General features: G+C 43.6%; 1 protein-coding gene across 1 annotated transcript; it reads left to right on the forward strand.

The window, feature by feature from the left end:
- Window positions 1–1,479: 1,479 nt before the first annotated feature.
- AKAP10 (A-kinase anchoring protein 10) lies at window positions 1,480–20,465 on the forward strand. Its single transcript, XM_065853220.2, has 15 exons — window positions 1,480–1,874; window positions 5,417–5,464; window positions 7,149–7,331; window positions 7,645–8,199; window positions 9,618–9,716; window positions 10,165–10,249; window positions 10,582–10,705; window positions 11,563–11,699; window positions 12,727–12,871; window positions 13,584–13,757; window positions 15,818–15,927; window positions 16,727–16,809; window positions 17,384–17,436; window positions 18,042–18,137; window positions 19,139–20,465. The coding sequence occupies exons 1-15, from the start codon at window positions 1,697–1,699 to the stop codon at window positions 19,142–19,144; spliced, it is 2,076 nt and encodes a 691-aa protein (XP_065709292.1). The 5' UTR covers window positions 1,480–1,696; the 3' UTR covers window positions 19,145–20,465.
- The last annotated feature ends 392 nt before the right edge of the window (window positions 20,466–20,857 follow it).

The following is a 20,857-nucleotide window of genomic DNA, read 5'->3' on the forward strand; positions in this document are numbered from 1 at the left end:
CTTTGGAACACGGGTGAAAGATGTTGCAGAAATCTACGTAATGATTATTAATGACATAATTTTCTCGTGGCTCAAGCACCGAGGGCAGGACAGTCACATCATGGGGGGTGACACCACATCGATCCATCACGGCACTGGGATGGAAGGGGACAAACCGCGGCTCCTCTCTGCGGTCCCTGCGCCCCCCACGGGGGCTGATCCGGGACCCTCGTGGTGTCTTGCTCACGGGGAACATGGGACAAACCGCTTGGGATCAAGCCCAGAAGCGTTGTGGCAATTTCAAAGGCACGAGGTTGTGCGGTTTGCGGAGTGGATCAGGCGTAGGGTGTGATTTGGGGAGAGCTGCTCTCTGGTGCTGTGCCTCAGTTTCCTCACGCATGAACCAGGGTTTATAATAATAGTCTTTATAGCTTGTAAAGCATTCATATCATACACTGCTCTTCAGAGATCAACGTAAGCAATGTGTTATAACTACAAACATCCTTTGTGGCTGAGAGAAGGATAATTAAGAGGATTCCCGTGGCAGGATTTGGATACAAATGGAACTGGTTTATCTGACATTGCAGTGTCCCAAGGTCCTGACCCATGCCACGCTGCTCGGGAGGCTTTTCTGGTGACGCCGCACCAATAACGGGGTAGTTTGCAGTGGAATGATGGAGCTACGGGAAGCCCGGCCACATTTTTTTGGTACCACATGAACGTGCTGACTGGTGCCGCCTCACACACTGGGGGTGGCCTTTTGGCTTCAGGGGCCCAGGCCTTGGTCAGACATAGACCTGCAGCCTGTGGCTGTTGCTGTTGGGACTGAAAAGCCCCCACACCTCCTACCAGGGCTCTGACAGATGTGGGGTCTGTTGGACTGGCACATGTTCCCTGTCCCATCCCCTGTGGCTGAAGGGGACATTTTGAGTCCACATGTCAGAGGTCTCCAGGCCACTTCAACACAGCACTTCAGCTCTCGCTGGTCCTGCCATGCTGCTCCATCCTGCCCTGGGGGGAGACTGTCACCCTTCACCCAGGGAACGTGCAACTGGAACACAACAGATTCCACGTAAATTTGAGAAGAAACAACTTCTCAGTGAGGGTGGCAGAGCCTGGCCCAGGCTACCCAGGGGGGTTGTGGAGGCTCCTTCTCTGCAGACATTCAAACCTGCCTGGACACCTTCCTGTGGAACCTCAGCTGGGTGTTCCTGCTCCGGCGGGGGGATTGCACTGGATGAGCTTTCCAGGGCCCTTCCAACCCCTGACATTCTGTCATTCTGTGTGCCCAAACTGCCAGGACGTCCCCAAAACACCTTGTTAAAACCCCTTTGCCCCCATCAAAGATGGCTGCCCCCCGCCATGCACCCCCGTGAGCTTAATGCCCTTACCCAAGGTGGCCGCCCCGGCTCGCGGATTGGCCCGCTTGCTCGACGCCGGGGCGGCCATGTTGAGTAAGGCAAGGGGCCGTGTCCGCATCCCGTCATGCTCGGCGGGCCGCCGGCTGCCCGGAAGAGGGAGCGGGGCGGTTGTTGACAACATGGCGGCCGCTGGCGCCTCCGCGGGAGGAAGAGGCGGAGGGAGAGGAGGCGGCGGGCGGAGGAAGGAGTCTCATTCATAGGGAGCCCGGCTCGCTGCCCTTGCCCTCTCCCTCCCCTTCTTCCCCCCCCCCCCCCTCCCCGTCCCCAGCGGCCGCCTGCGCCCCCTCCCCGGCACCATGTCCTTCTTCAGGCGGAAAGGTAGGGGGGCGGCGGGCGGGAGGCCCGGGGCTGAGGGGCGCCCGTCGGCCTCGTCCCCCGCACAGCCGCTGGGCCCAGGCCCGGCCCCGCCGGGGATGGCGACCGAGCCCCGGGAGGACGCTCGGCCCCTGAGGAGCGGGCTCGCTGCGAACGACGGTCAGTCCCGGGATCCCGGGGCCCCTTTCCTGCCTCGGGGTCGGGGAGGGGCAGGGGGGTATAAAATGGAGCGGTATAAAATGTCTCGTGCAATTTTTGAACCTCTTTGACTGTTTGCAGAATGTTTTTTTTTTCATGATGCCGATATACATTTTTTTCATAAAAACATAATAGGCTTAGCTATGTTGCAGCAGTAGCTGGAAAACCTAATTGAAAAAGGGGCTGCACCGCATCACACTGAGTTCTTCCCGAAAGCCAAAGAAATCGTTGACCGTATATTTTGTAACGTGTTTGATGCTCTGGAGCACAAGCTCAGGTTTTAAATTCAGGGCTACTGAAATATTTATAACATCCCTATAGCAGAAATGGATGTAGTTTAAATGTTGTTTGTGAGTGAAATGTTTTGAAGGCGCCCGAGCTGCAGGCTGAGATGGGCTGTGGTGCCTCTCAATCTGCACAATACGTGGTTTGAGTGGTTTCTGTTGAAAGTGGCACCTTTTAGGAAGGGCCTCTTGGGGAAGCAGCACTGTTATCTGTAATGCTGTAGTTCGGGTAATGCGACCATTGCTCCTCCAGCAGCAGCTCATCCACCACCCTCCTGAAGCATTTCTCAGTTACTGAAGCCCAGAATGTGCATCTTGGGAGGCAAAGCTGTAAGTTAGGAGGAAAGAAAGTATTATCGGAGATGATGTTTTTGCTCTTGATGGACACATCCTGTTGTGAGCTTGCTCAGCCAAAGTAACAGCATCAAATATTTCATTCTTTGTGGAGATTTGTGCAGTAGTCTTGGAAGAAATGAGGTTAAACTTCTGTTCACATCAGCAGCTTTGAAGTCCACTGAAGGTTTTGCAAGTGCCGTAACCCTTTTTGGGGTGTTTACATACTAACGTTAAGCTACAAGATAAAACTTTTGTATTGCATATAAACCACTCAAAAATAGCGTCCGCTGCTTCATTGCTGGAGAGGATTGTGGAGCTGATGTTCCACCGCGATGCGTAATTGCAGGAACAATGTAAGCTTTGGTGAAAACTTTCTCAGGGAGAAAGTCATGAAACGTCTAATTGAGTATCTGTGTTGCTGTGATTAAAGGATCTTTGGTCAGAGAAGCACAGTCAGGACTAAATGCCCGAGAGAGGCACTGTTAAGGACAGAAGTAAGCTTTCATCTGGCTTGTACATAAAATAATATTGCTTTGTGTAATCTCCATTTCAGATACTGCCTTTTAGAGAAGATCTTAAGCTGCAGCTGGGAGAAAAGCAACAAATTAAGGCTTGTGATAGAACTCCGTAGACTAGAGGCGTGCAGCCCAAAATAATATGTGTTCTTGGGTTGAGCCTTTGTTGTACAAGAGAATATAGCATCAGATAAAAGTTAAAACCACCTTTTAAATGAAATCAGCAAGGATCGTAAAAACATGACATATAGAAAAATAAAAAACTGTAATGAGACTTTTTTTAGTGTGAACCTTAAAATAAAGGTCTAGAAAATGGAGGATGGGTGATAGGTTGAAAAATTATAACAGTTGGGTGCATGGGGGCAGATTATGAAAGTGTTATTGGTGTAAACAGCCGGACTACGCGCTCATTCAGTGGGGATAACGTGGAAATAACACGCACAGTCCTGTGTGGCTGGCCTCAGAACTTGCGTATTGTTTTTTGCGCACATACATGTGTGAACAGTTTAGATTTGTTCATTCTTCTGTATTTCAAGACATGAATTAAGGTTCTTAGGTCTCGGTTGGCTGGCTTGCGGCGGTTTGATGCGTCACCGCTTTGTGAATGGGATTTGCTGCTGGAAATTCTCACAAACTTTTAGCACCCGGTCATCAGGTACCGCAGTTCTCCCTCTGGCTTCGCGCAGACACTGAGTGGCATCCGCTTTTTGGAGGGAAGTGAAAGGAAATTCCTCTGGTGCAACTTGGCTCTCTAAATTTTGGTTTTGTCGCGTGCAGGAGTTTGTTTTGTCCTCTGCTGTTACTTGTTTAGTTTTGTTCTGCTTGAAGCCGATGGGGATAAAAGCAGCCTGTGTGTGAAGAGGTTGGAAACGTGCGCCAGGAGTTTGTACTATAAGTAGTAAGTAGGTAATTAGACAGGGAGCAACAACTGAGTAGTTGGTAGGAAGGAGCAGATGTATTTAAACTGAAAATAGGCGCATGGAAGACTCTGAAACTTGAGAATCATTGCCGATAGGGATTGGTTTGATGAACCAACTATTGGAATAATTTTGGAAAGATAGTTTATAATAGTGTATAGAGGTTTCTTTGTCCCCATCGTACCTCAGCGTTACTTCAGATGTGCAGGTATTTGCAGTGATTTTCCACCTGCATATCAGCACCTCCCCAGTTATGTAAAAGCTGGTTATTCTCCCTGTCCACAGCTGCATCTGGCTGCACGAGTTCGGTTTTAGCAGAGTGCAGCTGTTGTAGCGGAGGCTGAACCCTCTGTATCAGAGGGGGAATGTGCCGGCGAGGGTTTGAATCCGAAACGCTGCGTTGCCGGTTCGCAGACCTGCAGCGCGGGCAGAGCTGCAGCCGCCACCCAGCAGCTCAATTATGTAACCAGAGACTGGAGTTTCCCTTTAAAATATTAAAAAAAACCTTAGGTCAGAAAAGGAAGGGATTATTTTTCTTCTCTTTTTTTAATCTGCTGGTGCTTTGTGATGTAAGTGTTTGATTGTCTGGGTTATGTGGTGGTTGGGTTTGGAAGGGCTCGCAATCGGTGTTCTGAGGTGACCTATTTGTAGGAATAATCCCAGCCTGGAGCGACCGGAGAAGGTTTCACTGGTAGATCACGTTCCTCAATATCACTGCTTCATTCCTTCCTCATGCTCTCCTGCTTATGTCCTTCTTCAGTTTTGTTTTAAACACATTTCCTCAATCACTTCCTTCAGAAGCTTCCTATTAAAAAAACCCAAAGCTTTTCCATTACAACTTTTAACTGTTGTCTTCCCGTGAGTTGCTCGCTGTAGGCAGGTCGGTAGTTAAGCAGGATTATTTGTGAGCGAATTAACTATTTGCAGTTTGTTTCCAGGCTGTTTCTGTGGCACCCACCGTGTGCCGTGGGCTGGTTCCACGTCTGTCTCTCTGCCTGGGTGTATTTTACTGCTCTTCCTCTAACACAAGGGAGACGTTGGGTTGAGATGTGCGATTTCTAGTTCATAGAGAGCATCTGCCAGTGTCCCACACTTAAAACACATCTATCCCATCCTTTCCAGTTAATGCTGTTTATTAAAGTAACCTTGAACGTGGCCTTGCTTTCATCATATAGACAACAAGCATCTTCATGTTAATTTGAACATGCTGTATTTCATTAGACTTAATTCACAGATGATAAGGTTTTGCTTTTGAAAGTGAACAACAGAAGAGCTTTGAAAGTCTCTGTCAGTGACTAGATGTGCAGATTTAAATACGATAGATTAGTTTTAACAAAATGATGGTTGATTTGCCTTTGGTACTTGCTGAAGTTGGGAATTTTGTGTCCATTCTCTGGTAAATGCCATTAGTCACCCAAAATAGCATTAACATTTTCCTGTGTGTTTTACAGTGAAAGGCAAAGAACAAGAAAAGACCACAGATGTGAAAGCAATTAAAAGTAAGATCAATATTTATTTTGTCTATAAATTGAGATATCTAATATAATTTGCTATTTTTCTTTTAACCAGTGGAATAATTTCCTTGTGAGTGAGCACAGATGTGACCTATGCATTAATACCAAAATAAACCCCAAACTTAATTCTGGGTATTTATAGTAACTAATCTTTCCTGGTCATCTTGCTCAATCTGGAGGTACAGGAGGTTATTAAATTAAGTCAGACATGAACTTTAATTCACAGTGAGCATGCAATTCAGTCACCTTTCAAATAGTGGTTACTTATCTATAACGAATCACTTCTAAAGTTTCTTGCTGATGTGTAGCATCCTTTGCACTTTGGAAAATGCAGCTTTACTGTGTCTAGCGTGCAAAAGAGGCTGCAAGTGTCTGATTTAAGGGTGATGTGGCTGGTGAGACTGAAGATGTGAATCTTGGTCCGGACGAGCAGCTGTTCCAGTGCTGCTCTGGGGGTGCAGAAATCTCACTGCTCAGTCTGCTGTGGGAGAAAGAAATAGTGATGGGAAGGAGGTTTATAAACCGTGGGAAAACAAGGTTATTTACCCTGTCAGTTTTTATTGCTGTACTAAGAGGACTTGAGGTAATTTGTGTGAATCTGACCTGTTCCTTTTATATCTTCAGCCAAAATCCTGTTTCTGTACTTGTTAATGTGTTATCTGGGTATCGAGAAAATTAAAGGCGTTTTTCACCTTGTTGGTCTGTCTTTCGAGTCAAATACAGGAAAGAGACCTTTTAATAACACAGCCTGTGATTTCAGTGCAGCTACAATCTCCAGTAACAGACTGAAAGTTTAGCAGTAAAAGGCTCCGGTCTGGTGACCCTGTAAATAAAAATAAATTTGAAAATGTATTGTATTACACCTTGTGAGCTGCTGCAGACACAGAGCATCATTCCAGTTTGGCAAGCAGCTACTCCATGGGCTGTTAGCTCAGCAATGTGGTGCTGTCTGGAGGTTTTGGAACTGGTGTTTGATACTTAGATTAATTTTGCCTCCAGTGTTCATGATATAAAATTAAATTTGAATCTAATTCACGAAAGCCTGAACACGTATGAGGAGCGTGGCTCTGGTTCTACATGAGAAGCCTCCAGCAGTTTTTCCCCAGTTACCGTCCTCAGCCAAGCAGCTCGCTGCTGCCCTTTGGCCTGATCACCTGAGTTTCATCAGAGATCGCCTTTCTCTTAAAACCAAAGAGAGGCAAATAATCTATTTTTGAAAAATATTCTTGTTAAAACTCAGTTTTCTTGTTCAGGCTTTTGTGACACATTTTAGCCTTCAAAAAGGTATGGGAATGGATTTGCAAGAACGTTGCAACTAAGCTCTTAACCAAGTATTAAGCCGTTACAATTGCAGTGATCAAGGAAGCGGGAAGACGGGGGGGATAATATTTCACGTGTAAACTTAAGACTTGCTGTCTTTTAGCTACTGAATAAGGAAAATACAGGTGGTGTGTACCACTGATCTATTGGAAGTGAGTTTATTCTTGCTATAATAAAACTTGTTTGTTTCTGTGGTCTTTTGTCAGACCCTTGATCAACGATAAGACACAGTAATACAATGAGGTTTTTAATAATAAGATTGACTCTGGAAAACTCTCTGGTGTGTCTTGAGGTGCTTGGAAGAGGTCTGGGGATCCTTGTCTCTTAATGATTCCCATCTCGGTTCCAGCTGCAGGACCAGTACATTCCCCTCAGAGGAGCACCAGGAATCACGCCTTGCTGGAGGCCGCAGGACCAAGCCACGTGGCCATCAACGCCATCTCTGCCAACATGGACTCCTTTTCCAGCAGTCGCACAGCTGCCTTGAAGAAGCAGCCAAGTCACATGGAAGCTGCTCATTTTGGAGACTTAGGTAGGGCTTCAGCAGCTCCGTAATGCTGTCAACGTTCCTTTTTATTCTATATTACTGGTACGCTCGCCATCCTTTGGTTCTCAGGAAAGTACATATTGTAATTAAAAAATGTGACTGTTCCAGTAGCATCTGTGTTATCTGAGAAAGGTTTTGAATGGGGACAACACATTCATTTGTTAAGAGGTTTGTTTACCTTGTGTACCACCATTAAGTTGGGATCATCACTTCATCAGTTCCATTGCAGGGCATTTTTGTATCCAATACCAGTATCTGTAGTACAATATGGAATTATTCCCTTTGTATTTTTCTTTAGGCAGATCGTGTCTGAATTATCAGGCTCAAGAGACCAAATCAAGCCTTTCAAAGACCCTTGAACAAGTTCTGCAGGACAATGTAGCGCTCCCTTATTTTATCCAGTTTATGGAACTGCGCAGAATGGAACATTTGGTTAAGTTTTGGCTAGAGGCTGAAAGCTTCCACTCCACAACATGGTCCCGTATAAGAGCACACAGCCTGAACACAGTTAAGCAGAGTTCATTGGCGGAGCCGGTGTCACCCTCGAAACAGCAAGAAATCGCGTCGTCTTCTCCAACTGGATTGCTTGAGGAGAGACTGGAAGATTCCAGCACAGTCCATCTGCTCAGGACCAAGCCGGTGGCTTTGGACAAGAACGACAGAACTGGTAGCAGCCAGAACCACGTGCTCTCTGCTCAGGAGAGCGACAACTCCAGTCTTCTTTGTCTAAGAAAATCGGAGGCGGGGACCTATTCTGTTCCAGCTGATCAGCAAGAATCTTCCAAGCTTACAGTATCAAATAGAAACAGCCCTTCTTCTGCACTAAAAGACTTGTCAGGAAAACTAATGAAAAGTAAGTGCCGTGGGTTTCGTTTCTTTAAAAATTGGGGGAATGGGGAGCAGACCTGCTGCTTTGTACCGTGAGTTGCTGCGCTCCTCGCTTGTTCTGAGTGAGTACGGTAAGATGTTGCAAGGAGGAAAATAATTGTGTGTATTGGTAGTGTTAACTTGCCACATAAGCTAATGATCAGTTTGAGCTATGTATTATTTGACTGTCTGGTTGTTCAGAAATAAATGTGCTGCTGAAGAGACTTCAAAATCATTATATACTCTAATAAGCTTAGGTTACTTCTGTTCCTACATGTGTAATATTAAGAAATGACGATGAACATTGCAATGTCCCCTTCTTCCCTCACCCGTCCCAGCCCCAGCTTAAAGGAATTGCAGAGAATTTGAATGATGGGACTGAGAATTGATAACTAACTTTCCACAGAAGGTAAATATCCTGTGCTGTGCAAAACGACATAACCGTTACAACAGACTTGTAGAAATTTTTGTGTGGAACATACTGGTTTTGTTCTTGGATTTATTTGGTAAAGTTCCTCCCGTTGTAACTGATCTGTTCTCATTGGGAGTCCACCTCTTCAGAGGCTACAGGAAGTAAGGATGAAATTAAAATATTTACTTTTGATAGAAAGCTACATGCACAGTAACCTGTTTGTCTACTTTGCACCTACTCAGTCCTCCCTCATTTGTGCAAGTCTGTAGATAAAAAGGAAGCGCTCTGTTCTTCATATTGCTTCCTTTTGTTTGCCCAACCATTTCCTTATGTTGCATCCCTTTCTCTTGCAGTTTGTCTTTCTCAGATAGTTACTGATCATGTAGCTCCACAGTACATAACCTCAGCCCCAAAGTATCTTAAACACAATGTTACTGTAGTCATGAAAAGCACAGCTGCTTTCTGACACGTGAAAAGACTTTGGAAGAACGAGGTTGATTTGGGGAAATCTGGAAAGTCTGGAGTATAATTTCTTTTCTTCTTTTTGAAAGCAACGTCCCAACTCTCTTGAGAGATGACATGTAAAGTGCATATGTTCTGAGGCTTCCCACTTTCAGACTTTTCTTTTTCCTTTTAATTCCTTTATGATGCGAGTGTTTTCTGTTCTCTGCGATGAGAGTGAGAGATTGGGAATGTCACTGCAATTCTTGCCAGAAGGTCATTACTTCTGGGACTCGGGTGCAGCTGAGGAAGAGGGTGCCCGTCTTGCCTGCTGGAATTCAGAGCTGTCTTGCTTTGTTCCATCTCCCCAGCCCCTCCGTGCTGGGCTTGTTGTGACCTGGCTGGAAATACCTGGCTGGAAAACCTCATGGGATGGAAACTTGTTGCTGACAATTACTCGCTTTTCTGAAGAGCTGACCTTTGTTATTAACTCCTCATTTTAGCCATATGCCAAGAAATTTGAAGTTTTATTCTCTATTTCTTCCTTGTAGGTATAGAACGGGATGCAGTTAGTACTTTTACCAAATATATTTCTCCAGATGCTGCTAAACCAATACCTATTACAGAAGCAATGAGAAATGACATAGTTGGTAAGAATTCCTACTGCCTCCTCATTTCAGAGCTTCCTCCTTCCCCGTCAAAATGTGCCTTTATTACCACACACACTCATATTTCTTTTTATTTTAAGAATTTTAAAGTCGGTTATAAAGAGATAGTGGATCCCATTACATGCATTGGTGGATCTGACCTTTCAGTAGTGCTGTGCAATATCCCCAGAATAACATTCAGAGACTTTGCTTAAATTAGTGAAAGAATTCCTGGCAGTTATGGAGGGAATCCAGAGTTGAGTCTCAATCCAGTATTTTAGCTGTAATATCGTCATTCAACTATCTGCAGTACTTTGAAAGCTCTTTTTGCACAGTCAGAACCAGGTTCTAGTTGCTTTGAACTGCCGTTTTTCATTAACTGCTCATTGCTCGTGTCTTCCAGCTTGATCAGCCAAACGCATGTTAAAATTAACTTGATCTTTCATTGCAGCAAAGATTTGCGGGGAAGATGGACAAGTGGATCCAAACTGTTTTGTTACAGCCCAGTCAATAGTGTTTAATGCCATGGAACAAGAGTAAGTTGATTGAATGGTTTGGTTTCTTGTCCCTACTATCCTGTTGCAAAAGGTGGTTCTGTTAAAAAACTGTGTGCAGGCAAAACCGTATCACTTTTTTTGAGAAGTTTTCCTCCAAATCCATTCTCATGATCGTTTGTTGGAGTTGCACGTGCATGCCATTAGTGCATTCTTGATATCTTCCTTGTGTCATTTGTAAACCTGTGCTGTTTCTTGCTTGTTTTCCCTATATCTGACTAAAAGTATAAGAGTTCTGGGGCAAGAATTGGTTCATAAGGTGCCTTGAATGCTGTTGACCCTTAGTAACTAATGGTTATTCTGTCTGTGTGCAGGCACTTTAGTGAATTTTTGCGAAGTCATCATTTCTGTAAATATCAGATTGAGGTGCTGACTAGTGGGACTGTTTATTTGGCTGACATACTTTTCTGTGAATCAGCCTTGTTCTATTTCTCCGAGGTGAGTGTCAGGCTTTGTTTTGTTTCAATAATTCGTTTCTATCAAATGGAGAAAACTATTAATTCCCTTATGGCTCTAATAGATACCTCAGGTATAACCAAAACGATGAGGTGTGTCTTTTTCTTGGAGAAAATGCATTAAACTTTTCCTGTCTGTGTGTAGAAGTATTTCAGATGTTCAAACCTGCACACCGTGTTGTAGAACGAGTATTTGTGCAGATCTTCTCCAGTTAGTGAGTGTTTCCAAGTGTCCCTCTGCTCGTAGAGGCTTTCACGTAGTCACCTTAATCTTGCCAAACGAAGCAGTGACTTTGAAAGCCTTAAGTGTTCTTACAGATAACAAATCATTCACTCGTTTTACAATGGAGAGGGCACCAGATTGGAATGTGGTAGGTTAAATGTATGATTTTTGCAATTGTGGGGTCCTGGGCTGTTAAGGTATCATCTGTGAGTGGTAAAATACTTGTCCTGAGTGTCAGACAAGCCAGTGTAGTTTGGAACAGCAAGCTGGGAAGCTGAGACGATACGCTCAGTTCAGTGTAAGCTAAACATAGCATGAAAATTGTCTTTCCTTTGTCTTTAGTATCATACAAATAGTTGTTTGGAAACTAAATGTGAAAATCAGTGCAGAAAAGAAATGTCACGAGTTCCTTTGTTTGTTTATTTAAATGAACTAAATCTGTCTGTGACACTTCACCTGAAAATTCAGAATATTTACATGCCCCAGTGACTATTTTGCATCATTAATATATGGACTGTATTTCTTGTTTTAAATGGGAAGGAGCAGGTCTGTCTGTTCTTATTAAAAGTTTCTTGCTAAAACTTTTTAAATTTATCCTTTTTTAATTTCCCTTCTAGTACATGGAGAAGGAAGATGCAGTGAACGTATTGCAGTTCTGGTTGGCAGCAGATAACTTCCAGTCTCAACTCGCTGCCAAAAAAGGCCAGTATGATGGGCAAGAAGCACAGAACGATGCCATGATTTTATATGACAAGTAAGGGAATTCAACAATTACTTGTTTCTGAAGCTCTCATTTTGTGCTTGTACTTCTGTGTTGCACTGCGCAGAAGAAACTTTTCATCTGCAAACCACACTGCAGTCGTGCACTGTTATGCTGAGCTGCGTTTTATTAAGGTGACTTTTGATGTCTATGCACAAAATAACTTTTCCATGTTTTTATACATGTGGAGAAAATTCTTGTAAGGACTCCATTCTTAAACACAGTTCAGAATTTTCAGGAGTCAATTACTTGAGCCAATTGATTGCCAGTTAAAAATGTAAAGGATTTAAACCCAATAGCAGATGCATCACTATAGAAAAACCTTAAGGTGCAGATACTGCTATCAATTTAAAATAGGCTGCAGGAGCTGTTATCACACATAGTAAAAGCCAAATAGCACTTGTTAATATTTAAAAGACTTTCCTTTTTTTGAGGAAGTGACCAGATCCCTTTTGATGTCAGACTTTCAGTACTGTAACTTTTTTCCTTTATTTTGTACTTAACCATCACAATAATGCAACTGGAAGTTGGACATCAAAACTGCTTCCAGAAAAAGCTTTGTTCTTAAGCTGTGTGAGACTCATTGCTGTGAGCTTGTTATTACCCTAATAGGAAATAATAATTGGAGAGGAAGCAAAACAATTCACTCTGATCGATCATCCTCCCCACTTCATCCACAAATTCGGTTTTCAATGATGTGATTAGTAGAGAAAATGCTGCTTCAGAGTTTCACGTGTTCCATGCTACAAAGCTGCGTGTAGCTTTCTGCTCATCAGTAACCGTATGTTGCTTGGTTTCTTTTATCTGTGTCTTAAGGCCAAGGCTTTATCAAAAATATTCCTGTGAATTGGGGATGTTTTTGCCTGTTCTTGGTGAGGATCCGTTGTACATAGATTTTGAAGGCAGCACCATCTGGTGGCTGCAGCACAATGAATGGCTTTCGGTGGAAAGGCTGGATACCAACCAACTGCAGTTTCACAAATCCCTTTGTGTTGTCTCGTTCCCCCGCCCGGCGCTGCAGGTATTTCTCCCTTCAAGCCACACATCCCCTGGGGTTTGATGACTCGGTGAGGTTGGAGATCGAGTCCAACATCTGCAGGGAAGGGGGTCCTCTCCCCAACTGTTTCACGACTCCCCTGCGGCAGGCATGGACCACCATGGAGACGGTGAGATACCTTCTTCAGAACGGCTTTTAAAGATTCTGCAGCATGTCGAGCATCCACTTTAGCGTCTCTGATTTGTCCTGTTCTTTTCCTGACTTCCTCTTTACCTGGATAATACTAGATAAGAGCTTTAGCCAAATTTGCTAGGCTATTTTCACCACCCTGATTTGAAAAGATACCACTCACTGACTTCAGTTAATTCGCTGTGAAATGTTTGTCTTGGATGATTATTGCATTTTAATGGAAGTAACAGAATTTCATCCCATGTGAGTAGCTGTCAACATCTTATTCTGTACCTTTAGAAAACTAGCAGCAGTTGTTTGCAAATCTGGTACCAGTGGTGTGACCAATAGTGTAACTCTGGGCTACGTGGGTACTGGAGCTTAATGGTTTGACTCTGGAGCTGCTGCTGATTTTTTTGAATTGTGTAGCAAAGCAACTGTAGAACTGATGGGTTGTGAGGCCTTTCTAGAGATAAAAAATGCACTGAACTTCAGTTCCAGTTACTGGAGGTTTTTTGCTTAATACATAGTTGTTTTGCAGTAGGATTCAAATTTAAAGCAGTGCAGTTGCTAATCCAGAATAATTGTGGACGCTTTTACCAACGTAGCATCTACACAGAGACTGAGACATTTGTGTGTCCCCTCTGTTCTGTAAACGATCTACAGTAGTTGTGCAGCCGTGATTAAAGAGGGTTCCTTCTTCTGTCTCTCAGGTTTTTTTACCTGGTTTCTTGTCCAGCAACCTTTACTACAAATACTTGAACGACCTCATCCATTCAGTACGAGGAGATGAATTTCCAGGAGGGAACATTGCCCTGAGTATTCATGGCCCTGGTAGCTCTCCTGACAGCGACTCTGTCGGGGGCCCGGATGGCTCTGCCTCCCAGGTATGAGTTTTAGGGTTTGATCTGTTAGAGGAAATGCTGTGATCACTTTTTTGTATCAATATCAAAGTTCCTGTGCTGTAAGGAAGCATCTTGTAATTTGAAACTTCCCGTTCCACTTTAACATGAGCCCCTGTGTCCTCAGGACATGTTTGGTTTACTTGCTGCTGAGTTCCAGCAGTGTTGGTGTGGAAGGGTGTGTGTCAGATTTGTTGTAGTCAAGGTCTTGTACTGCTTTTAATCCTGTACATCAAAGTTACAGTTTTATTAAGCTGTTAATATTCACTGAAGGCTGTTTCATAGTGCCGTAACATTTCCCAATGCTTTTTATTATAAACAACTTTTTTTTGATCAATACCATAGTTATAACTTTAGGCAAAAATTGACACTTGTGACTATACTATAGAACTTAAATATACAAGTTTAGTGTGCTCAGTTCTATTAAAGTGTCAAATCTTCTGTCCCAGAGAGTCCACTCAATTCTATGTTTTAAGGCATTTATTCACTCACACACAGAGCGATGAGGGTTAATATCTGACCAGGGGTGTTCCCCAGGTTATCTCCGCAGACCTTTTCCTGGAGCCAGCTGGTCATGCTGCTCTGTCAGAAAATGACCAGACTCCTGACCTTGCCACAAACTTCTCTGACACTTTATTACGACCGAGATGCTCTGAGCTGGGCGGTGATGCCTACATTTTATTTGCATGCGTATATTTTGATGTAAAGCTGAGCATAAAAGTCCCTTGCTGGGTAAGGCGTTCTGATTGTTCGTTAAGCATGATTAGAGCTCCTTGGCTGCTGCTTTGCGGTACTCTGTAGCAACAAGAATGTGACTGGGCTCCTTTGGCTCTGTTTGCCCTCCAGAGTCATTGGGAAGCGTTTGCTCTGTGCTGTGCCCTGGCTTCTCTTTCCTTTTTGTTGCCTTTAGTGCTGCTTTTTGAGAGCTGGGTTCCCGTGCGGGCCCAGCCTCAGGAACAAAAACCCTCCCAATAATGGCAGAGATGTGTTTTTAACCACAAGCTGTCTGTTCCAAAAGCTCTCGCTTTGCTTAATTCACACGTGAAAGGCAAGAGGAAAAGCAGATTCTAGCTTATCCGTAACCGGGTCAGCCTGCAAACCGCAAGCCCAGCTGAGAGCAGAAAAGCTGAGCAAGAACTGCTTCTGCTGAGTTGCTTTTATCAACGCTGCAGAGCTGCTGTAGGTTTTAAATCCAGTATCTAGACCAACGTTATTGACGTGCTGGGTTTCAAGCAACTTGGAAGCTGTACTACCTGCTCGTAATATTTTTAAACCTCCTAATTTGCAAAGAGGAAATATTTCCCCCCCAGTTGCAAAGTGGGAAATAAAATCTGTGTTCTGACCATCTTGGAATACGCTGCTGCTTGAGAGGCTGAGCGGGAGGAGCTGCTGGTAACTGGCTCGCTTGGACAATTTAGGAAATGAAGCACTGCAATTTATGGTGTGCATTCCTGCTTATCCGAACAGGAGAATCTCTGAGTCTCTGCATATTTTTGCATAAAGAACAGCACTGACGCAGAGCAGCATGTTCTGTGTTAAGGTGCTAATAGATTGCTGTGCATTTGTGCCCTCCCTGCTGTTTGCTTGCGTTTTTTCATAATCTTATATAAATACTCCAGGTTAAAAGATAAATGTTTGTTCTTGGCGTATGGGGGAGCGCGGTGTGGTTGGGAGTTGCTCCCCGAGTGCATGAGATGAGCGAAGCTGCTGCAGCTTGTGGGGTGGTTCAGTGCCATGTACTCAGCATTTTCGTGCTCACACGGATCTGTTTGGTCGATAATGCTCAGGCAGACGGCCCCACACACACATATGCTGACCTGTACGTTGTGTCGTTGGGTCTGCTCATCTAACTTTGCCATCCTCTGTTTAAAAACAATGTCGTACCGCAGTGGGATTTCACTGCTGTGTAGATGCTCTCTAATCCTTTTATGCTTGCTTAGAGACTTTATGGAGGTTTATCTACGTGTAAAAGCACTAAAATTGCCGTTTTGATAAGCCATTGGTTGTCTGCATTGGGCACTAATACCTAGAATTCTTATTTGTAGTCCAATGTCAAGAAGGCTAATGTTAAAATCCTGAAAAACTTTGATGAAGCAATAATTGTAGATGCTGCAAGTCTGGATCCAGAATCTTTATATCAACGAACATATGCAGGGTAAGGTTCATTCAGTGTATCTCATTCTTTCTAGTTGTATGTTTCACCTCTCTTTCATTTTTGCTGTGTCCTCCTGCACTGAGAAGACTCATAAATGCAACGTGTTGCAATCTTAGTACGTCTCAATATTTGAAAGTTAATTTATTTCAGTATTGTGGTTTAACACCAGTGTCATAGTGAATGTTTCTCTGACCAGAAAAGTATTTCAAATTGTTTTTTCTTTCTCCTAGTTATGATTCCTCTTTGACTGCAAAATACAGCAAACTAGTTCCTATTTGGGGTTGGAACAGAAAAGAATAAGCTCAGGTGCCTTTGATAATGTAATGTGCAATTTTTATTGCTCCCTACCCCCATGGTAGAGAAGGACTTCTGCTTCACTTCTTTAGCAGATTATAAGCTACTCTTTTGTTTCTGAAGTTGTTCTTTGTTATAAAGCTCTTCTCTCTGTGGATCTCGTGCAGAAATTCATTGGTTCTGTAGCTACTTTGCTTTTCTATTGTGTACCAGTCTCCTGTCCTGCTAGGTCCTGTAAGCTCTTTTCTCCCTTATGATGTGCTTTTACAATACATTGGGCCATTGAAGCATTTGAAGAATTTTTAAGATACGTTTTTAATTCGTATGCGTGAGAAGAGTGGGAGATTTTTTTTCCCAATATATGAATTTTAGGTGTAAAATGCCAGTCTTGGGACACTAGAGTCTTTATTGTGGTGGCCTTTTTTGTTTTCCTGACTGGTAACTTTCCACAGTGCCCAAGTTCTCTTGGTAACCCGTGCGGTTCTTTTCCTCCTCCTCTCTTCAGGAAGATGACGTTTGGCCGAGTCAGTGACCTGGGACAGTTTATCAGGGAGTCTGAACCAGAGCCCGATGTCAAAAAATCAAAAGGTTTGTTTTGCTCTTTCTCTCCATTTCTGTAAACATCTGCAGAACCGCCCCTACTGCAGTCAAGATAAACAAGGTTCTTGACTCTTTCCAGATGTGTTTTAAGGCAGAGATGCTTAGGGGATTGTCCTGTACTGAGGCAAAACCCATCTCTGGCCCAGTTTCCTACCCAAATTCTGCTTTTCTGGCCCAGCTGGACTCCTGGGAGTATGAGCAGCCAGTGGGAGTTGGAGCTGCCGATGGAACCTGGCAGGGATGAAACCCACTAACAGCTGAGCTGATGATCAAACCTTCAAAGATTTGGTCTCGAGATGAAAAAGAACTTCAGCTCTCCACACGCTTCCCACCCAGTTTGGGATCTGCTGTCAATGCCGCTTTGTGGCTCTGGTAAAGAGAAATGGCTGGGGCCCCGTGTCCCGTGAACCATGGCTCCACGCCATCCCTTGTCCTTCCCGTCGCTCTCCTGGCTTCTGTATCACCAGCAAAACCCGTCGGAAGGATGGAAGCAATTAGTGTTTGTAGAGCTCTGCCACAGTTTGCTAATATACCTTGCTTGCTGTTTTTTTATCTCGACCAGGGTCCATGTTTTCACAAGCAATGAAGAAATGGGTTCAAGGAAACACAGATGAGGTGTGTCCTCTTTTATGTTGTCCTTGTGACTTACTTTGCAGTGTAGATTATGGAAGTGAAGTATTGAAGTTCCTAATCCTGGCTGTTTCTCTGAGGATCTTTTTGATGCTCCAACAAGAACTGTCAGACTCTGTGTGCTAAATATAATTTGATGTGTGAAACTAGTTTTATTTTTGCCAGTGCTTGCTGGTGTAACTAATATAATGGTGAACTGCATGCTTGCAGACAAGGTTTTCCTTACTATGGTGTTAAGATCTGCAAATAGCAGTGGAGATGTGTTGCTCTTTGGTTTTTACTGTGGAGTGACCACTGTACGTGGATTACAGGCTGCGTTTCTTCTCCCTTGGAGGGGCTTGGAAAAGTGCCCAACAGATAAATATAACAACTTCACTAACTCTTTTGGAAATAGCATCAAGCCATAAATACGCTAGTTGAGGTTAACGCGGTGCATTTCCATCGAGGAAGGATATGTTTACTCCAGGTTGCTGAGTTGTGAAGGTTAACAGCGTCTCCAAGGCCAAGTGTATGAATTGTACTGAGAGCACAGTATTTTTACTGTAAGAACGTGAAGCTATCTGCCTTTTGGGGCGTCTTTTCTCTGGCAGGCTCAAGAAGAGATGGCGTGGAGGATAGCGAAGATGATCATCAATGATGTTATGCAGCAGGCGCAGTGTGAACAGCCTTCGGAGAAGGTCACGAAGGTAAGAGGGGGTGGAACTGCCGGCGTCTGAGTGACGCCGGCCTGTGGGATGAGCAGAGCTCTCACCTCTGGAACCCACGCTGGTAAATGTTCAAACGACACAGCGTCACGTGAAGAAACAGAGGTTGGAAGCGTTTCAGCCTGTGTGTGATGTTGGAATTTCTTAACAGTGGTTCTCTTCTGCAACAGTAAAATTGTCTTTTCATTTAGAGTCTTTACAAACTGCCGTGTCAGTTAAAAGGGTTTTTTGTGTTGCAGGATCAATAGTGTAATTCCTGTTTGAGTTGCTGTTTGGTGTTAATGAATGCTGGTGTAATCACCTAAAGTGTCAGTACAGCTCAGTAGCTGGAGCTTGTCTGTTGGGTGCAGTAACAGACCCAGCAGCCCTGTCCGTAGGCTGATGGTTTAGTGTTGGACATTGTTGTTTAGCTACTTGTTGTTGTACAAGTCCACACATTCTCTGTTTTTAAAACAAAAAGGTTCTGATGCAACAGTTAAATTTTGGGACAATGAAGACAGCAGTTCACCAAGTTAATATCTGATACTTCCTGGCTTCCAGGCATCTGACTGTGTTAAATTAACTTGTGCTTTTATTATTATGGAAGGTAAACATGTGCTCAGGCCCAGTGATAAGACCAAAATGGATGGATCCATAGTTTCACTATGTGACTGGTTTATTTTTAATAGAGGAGTTAAATGATTTGTATAATGATTTCACTTAATAGCTCAGCTGTAAATTACATAATTCCAGGCTGGCTGGCTGAAGAGGTCTCTCAGCACAGTGTTTAGAAACACCAAGTGTCTGCAGATGCTCTGGATTCAATTAAGCCAGGACAGTTACAATCATTGAAGGTTGAGTGTGTTGTGGGATTAGTGTTTTTCCTCTCCCAAACTCAAGGGTACCTGGCTGCAGCATTTTTAAACACAAAACATCTTCCTGTTGAGCGATTGCCTTGTACGCTTTAGGGTAAAATGAACTCTAACCCTGTTCTTCGTTTCCAGCTATGATTTTAGAAACACCAGAACAGGAAATCTGGTTTTCCACTTCGAGAGTGAGCGAACTTTCCCGTTTGGTGGATTCTTTAACACAGCCAATAAAAACAAAGCACTGTTACTCCAGCCGCCGAGAGCTCCCTCGTTCATAAGGAAGAATTAAAGAAGCAATCCTGTACCTCCACTGTAGAGCGTGAAGAAACACTTTTTCCTGTTGGATGTGGCATCACAATAATGATGGTTTTTAAAGAGATGAAGACGCAGTTTGCAGATGTGTCACTGAGAAACTGTGGTCAACTTCACAAATTCTTGACCAAAAGACTTTTAAGCGAAATATCTGGAATGGGACACAAGCCACAACAAAGAGGGGAAGGTTTTGCTGTAGTTTCTAGTTCCACTAGTTGTAATTTTTGAACACATAATTGGAAAGGCCATGGGGCGCGTCCCCAAATTGGCCGTTGGAGAAGTGAACCTGGAATGGTGAATTCGTTGGCAGCGAATGACCTAAAAAGTTCTAAGGTTTATTTTTCCTTACTTGAAATAGGCGCGTATTCAGCTGTAAGATAAATGTATTTGACTTCATAACTGCATTAACCCTGAAGGCAGCGTAGAATGAAGGGGAGCGAAGCCTTGAGCTCTTCCGCGGGCGAAGGCCCGTCCTGCTCTCCTGCCACCTCCTCCCGAGGAGCCGTCCCCTCACACCACTCCATTCTCTTTCCTCTCCATCCCATGAGCAAGGAAAGCAGTAATTGCTGCCATTCTCCATAGCTTGTTGTCCTCCAGCCCACATCGTATCTTAATTCCGGATCTTTGGTTTACAAAGAAAAATGATTTTTAATGACTTTTGGCCTTTTCCTTGGCATTATCAACACTTGCAAAACCTTTAGTTGAAGTAAAAAAGCCACCATGTTACACAACACCTCTGTTCTCATTTGGTTTCTTTTCCCAGTGAATTGATTTTGCAGGGTATTAAAAACACTCAGTGTGTCACCATTATGTTATTGCATTTTTAGTCTACAACACTTTGATTTTGGGTTTTCTATTTAACTCTTATGATTGCTTTTCTCCTCAAACTTGTGCAAAAACCAAAATCACTTTGCAAAGAACTCCAATCATCTCCAGTGTTCAGAATATCTTGATTGACTAGCAAATGTTATTCTGTTGCAATATTCGATTGTATAGAGACACTGTATTGTCTATTAAAAAAGCAAAAAAGGCTGTGTATAGGTTTTTGGTACTATGTACCACCTCTTATTTCTCTCATGCCTGAGTATTCATGTACTTAAAACATACTATATTTAATTGTGTTTTGATTTAAAATATATAAATATTAAAATTTGTGTCTGTTTTCTGTTTTCATGGGATTTGACTTTACAAGTTTGTTTGTTTTAAATGTGAGTCCTGGGGGTTTATGAAAGAAACCAAAACCTTTAAGCAGTTTGTTCTTAGTATATTTGCACATTTTTCTTAATGCTTGAATGGATGTGCAGCCCAATGAGCTGGTGTTGATGCAGTGAATAAACTGTGTCTCATTGCAGCCCCAGCGCTTCTCACACACAGCAACGGGGCAGGCAGCAGCCTTGGGTTAATTTCTTAGCAGAATGAGGTATTTGGGATATTTTTTTCCTGGTTTTGCTGCTATTTAGAAACTCGATAAAAAGCAGCTCTGTGGTCACTGTGGAAGTTGCCCCGGAGCGGCCTCGAACCCGCAGCCCTGGGGTTTTGCGC

Source organism: Patagioenas fasciata, chromosome 19, assembly GCF_037038585.1.
Source record: "Patagioenas fasciata isolate bPatFas1 chromosome 19, bPatFas1.hap1, whole genome shotgun sequence".
Taxonomy (NCBI): Eukaryota; Metazoa; Chordata; class Aves; order Columbiformes; family Columbidae; genus Patagioenas; species Patagioenas fasciata.

Bases quoted from the DNA above. Each gene is read 5' to 3' on its own strand.
- AKAP10 (XM_065853220.2), top strand. From the start codon at position 1,697: ATGTCCTTCTTCAGGCGGAAAGGTAGGGGGGCGGCGGGCGGGAGGCCC. The intron at 9,717-10,164 runs GTAAGAATTCCT...CTTTCATTGCAG, and splicing joins AATGAGAAATGACATAGTTG to CAAAGATTTGCGGGGAAGAT. The intron at 13,758-15,817 runs GTATGAGTTTTA...TCTTATTTGTAG, and splicing joins CGGATGGCTCTGCCTCCCAG to TCCAATGTCAAGAAGGCTAA.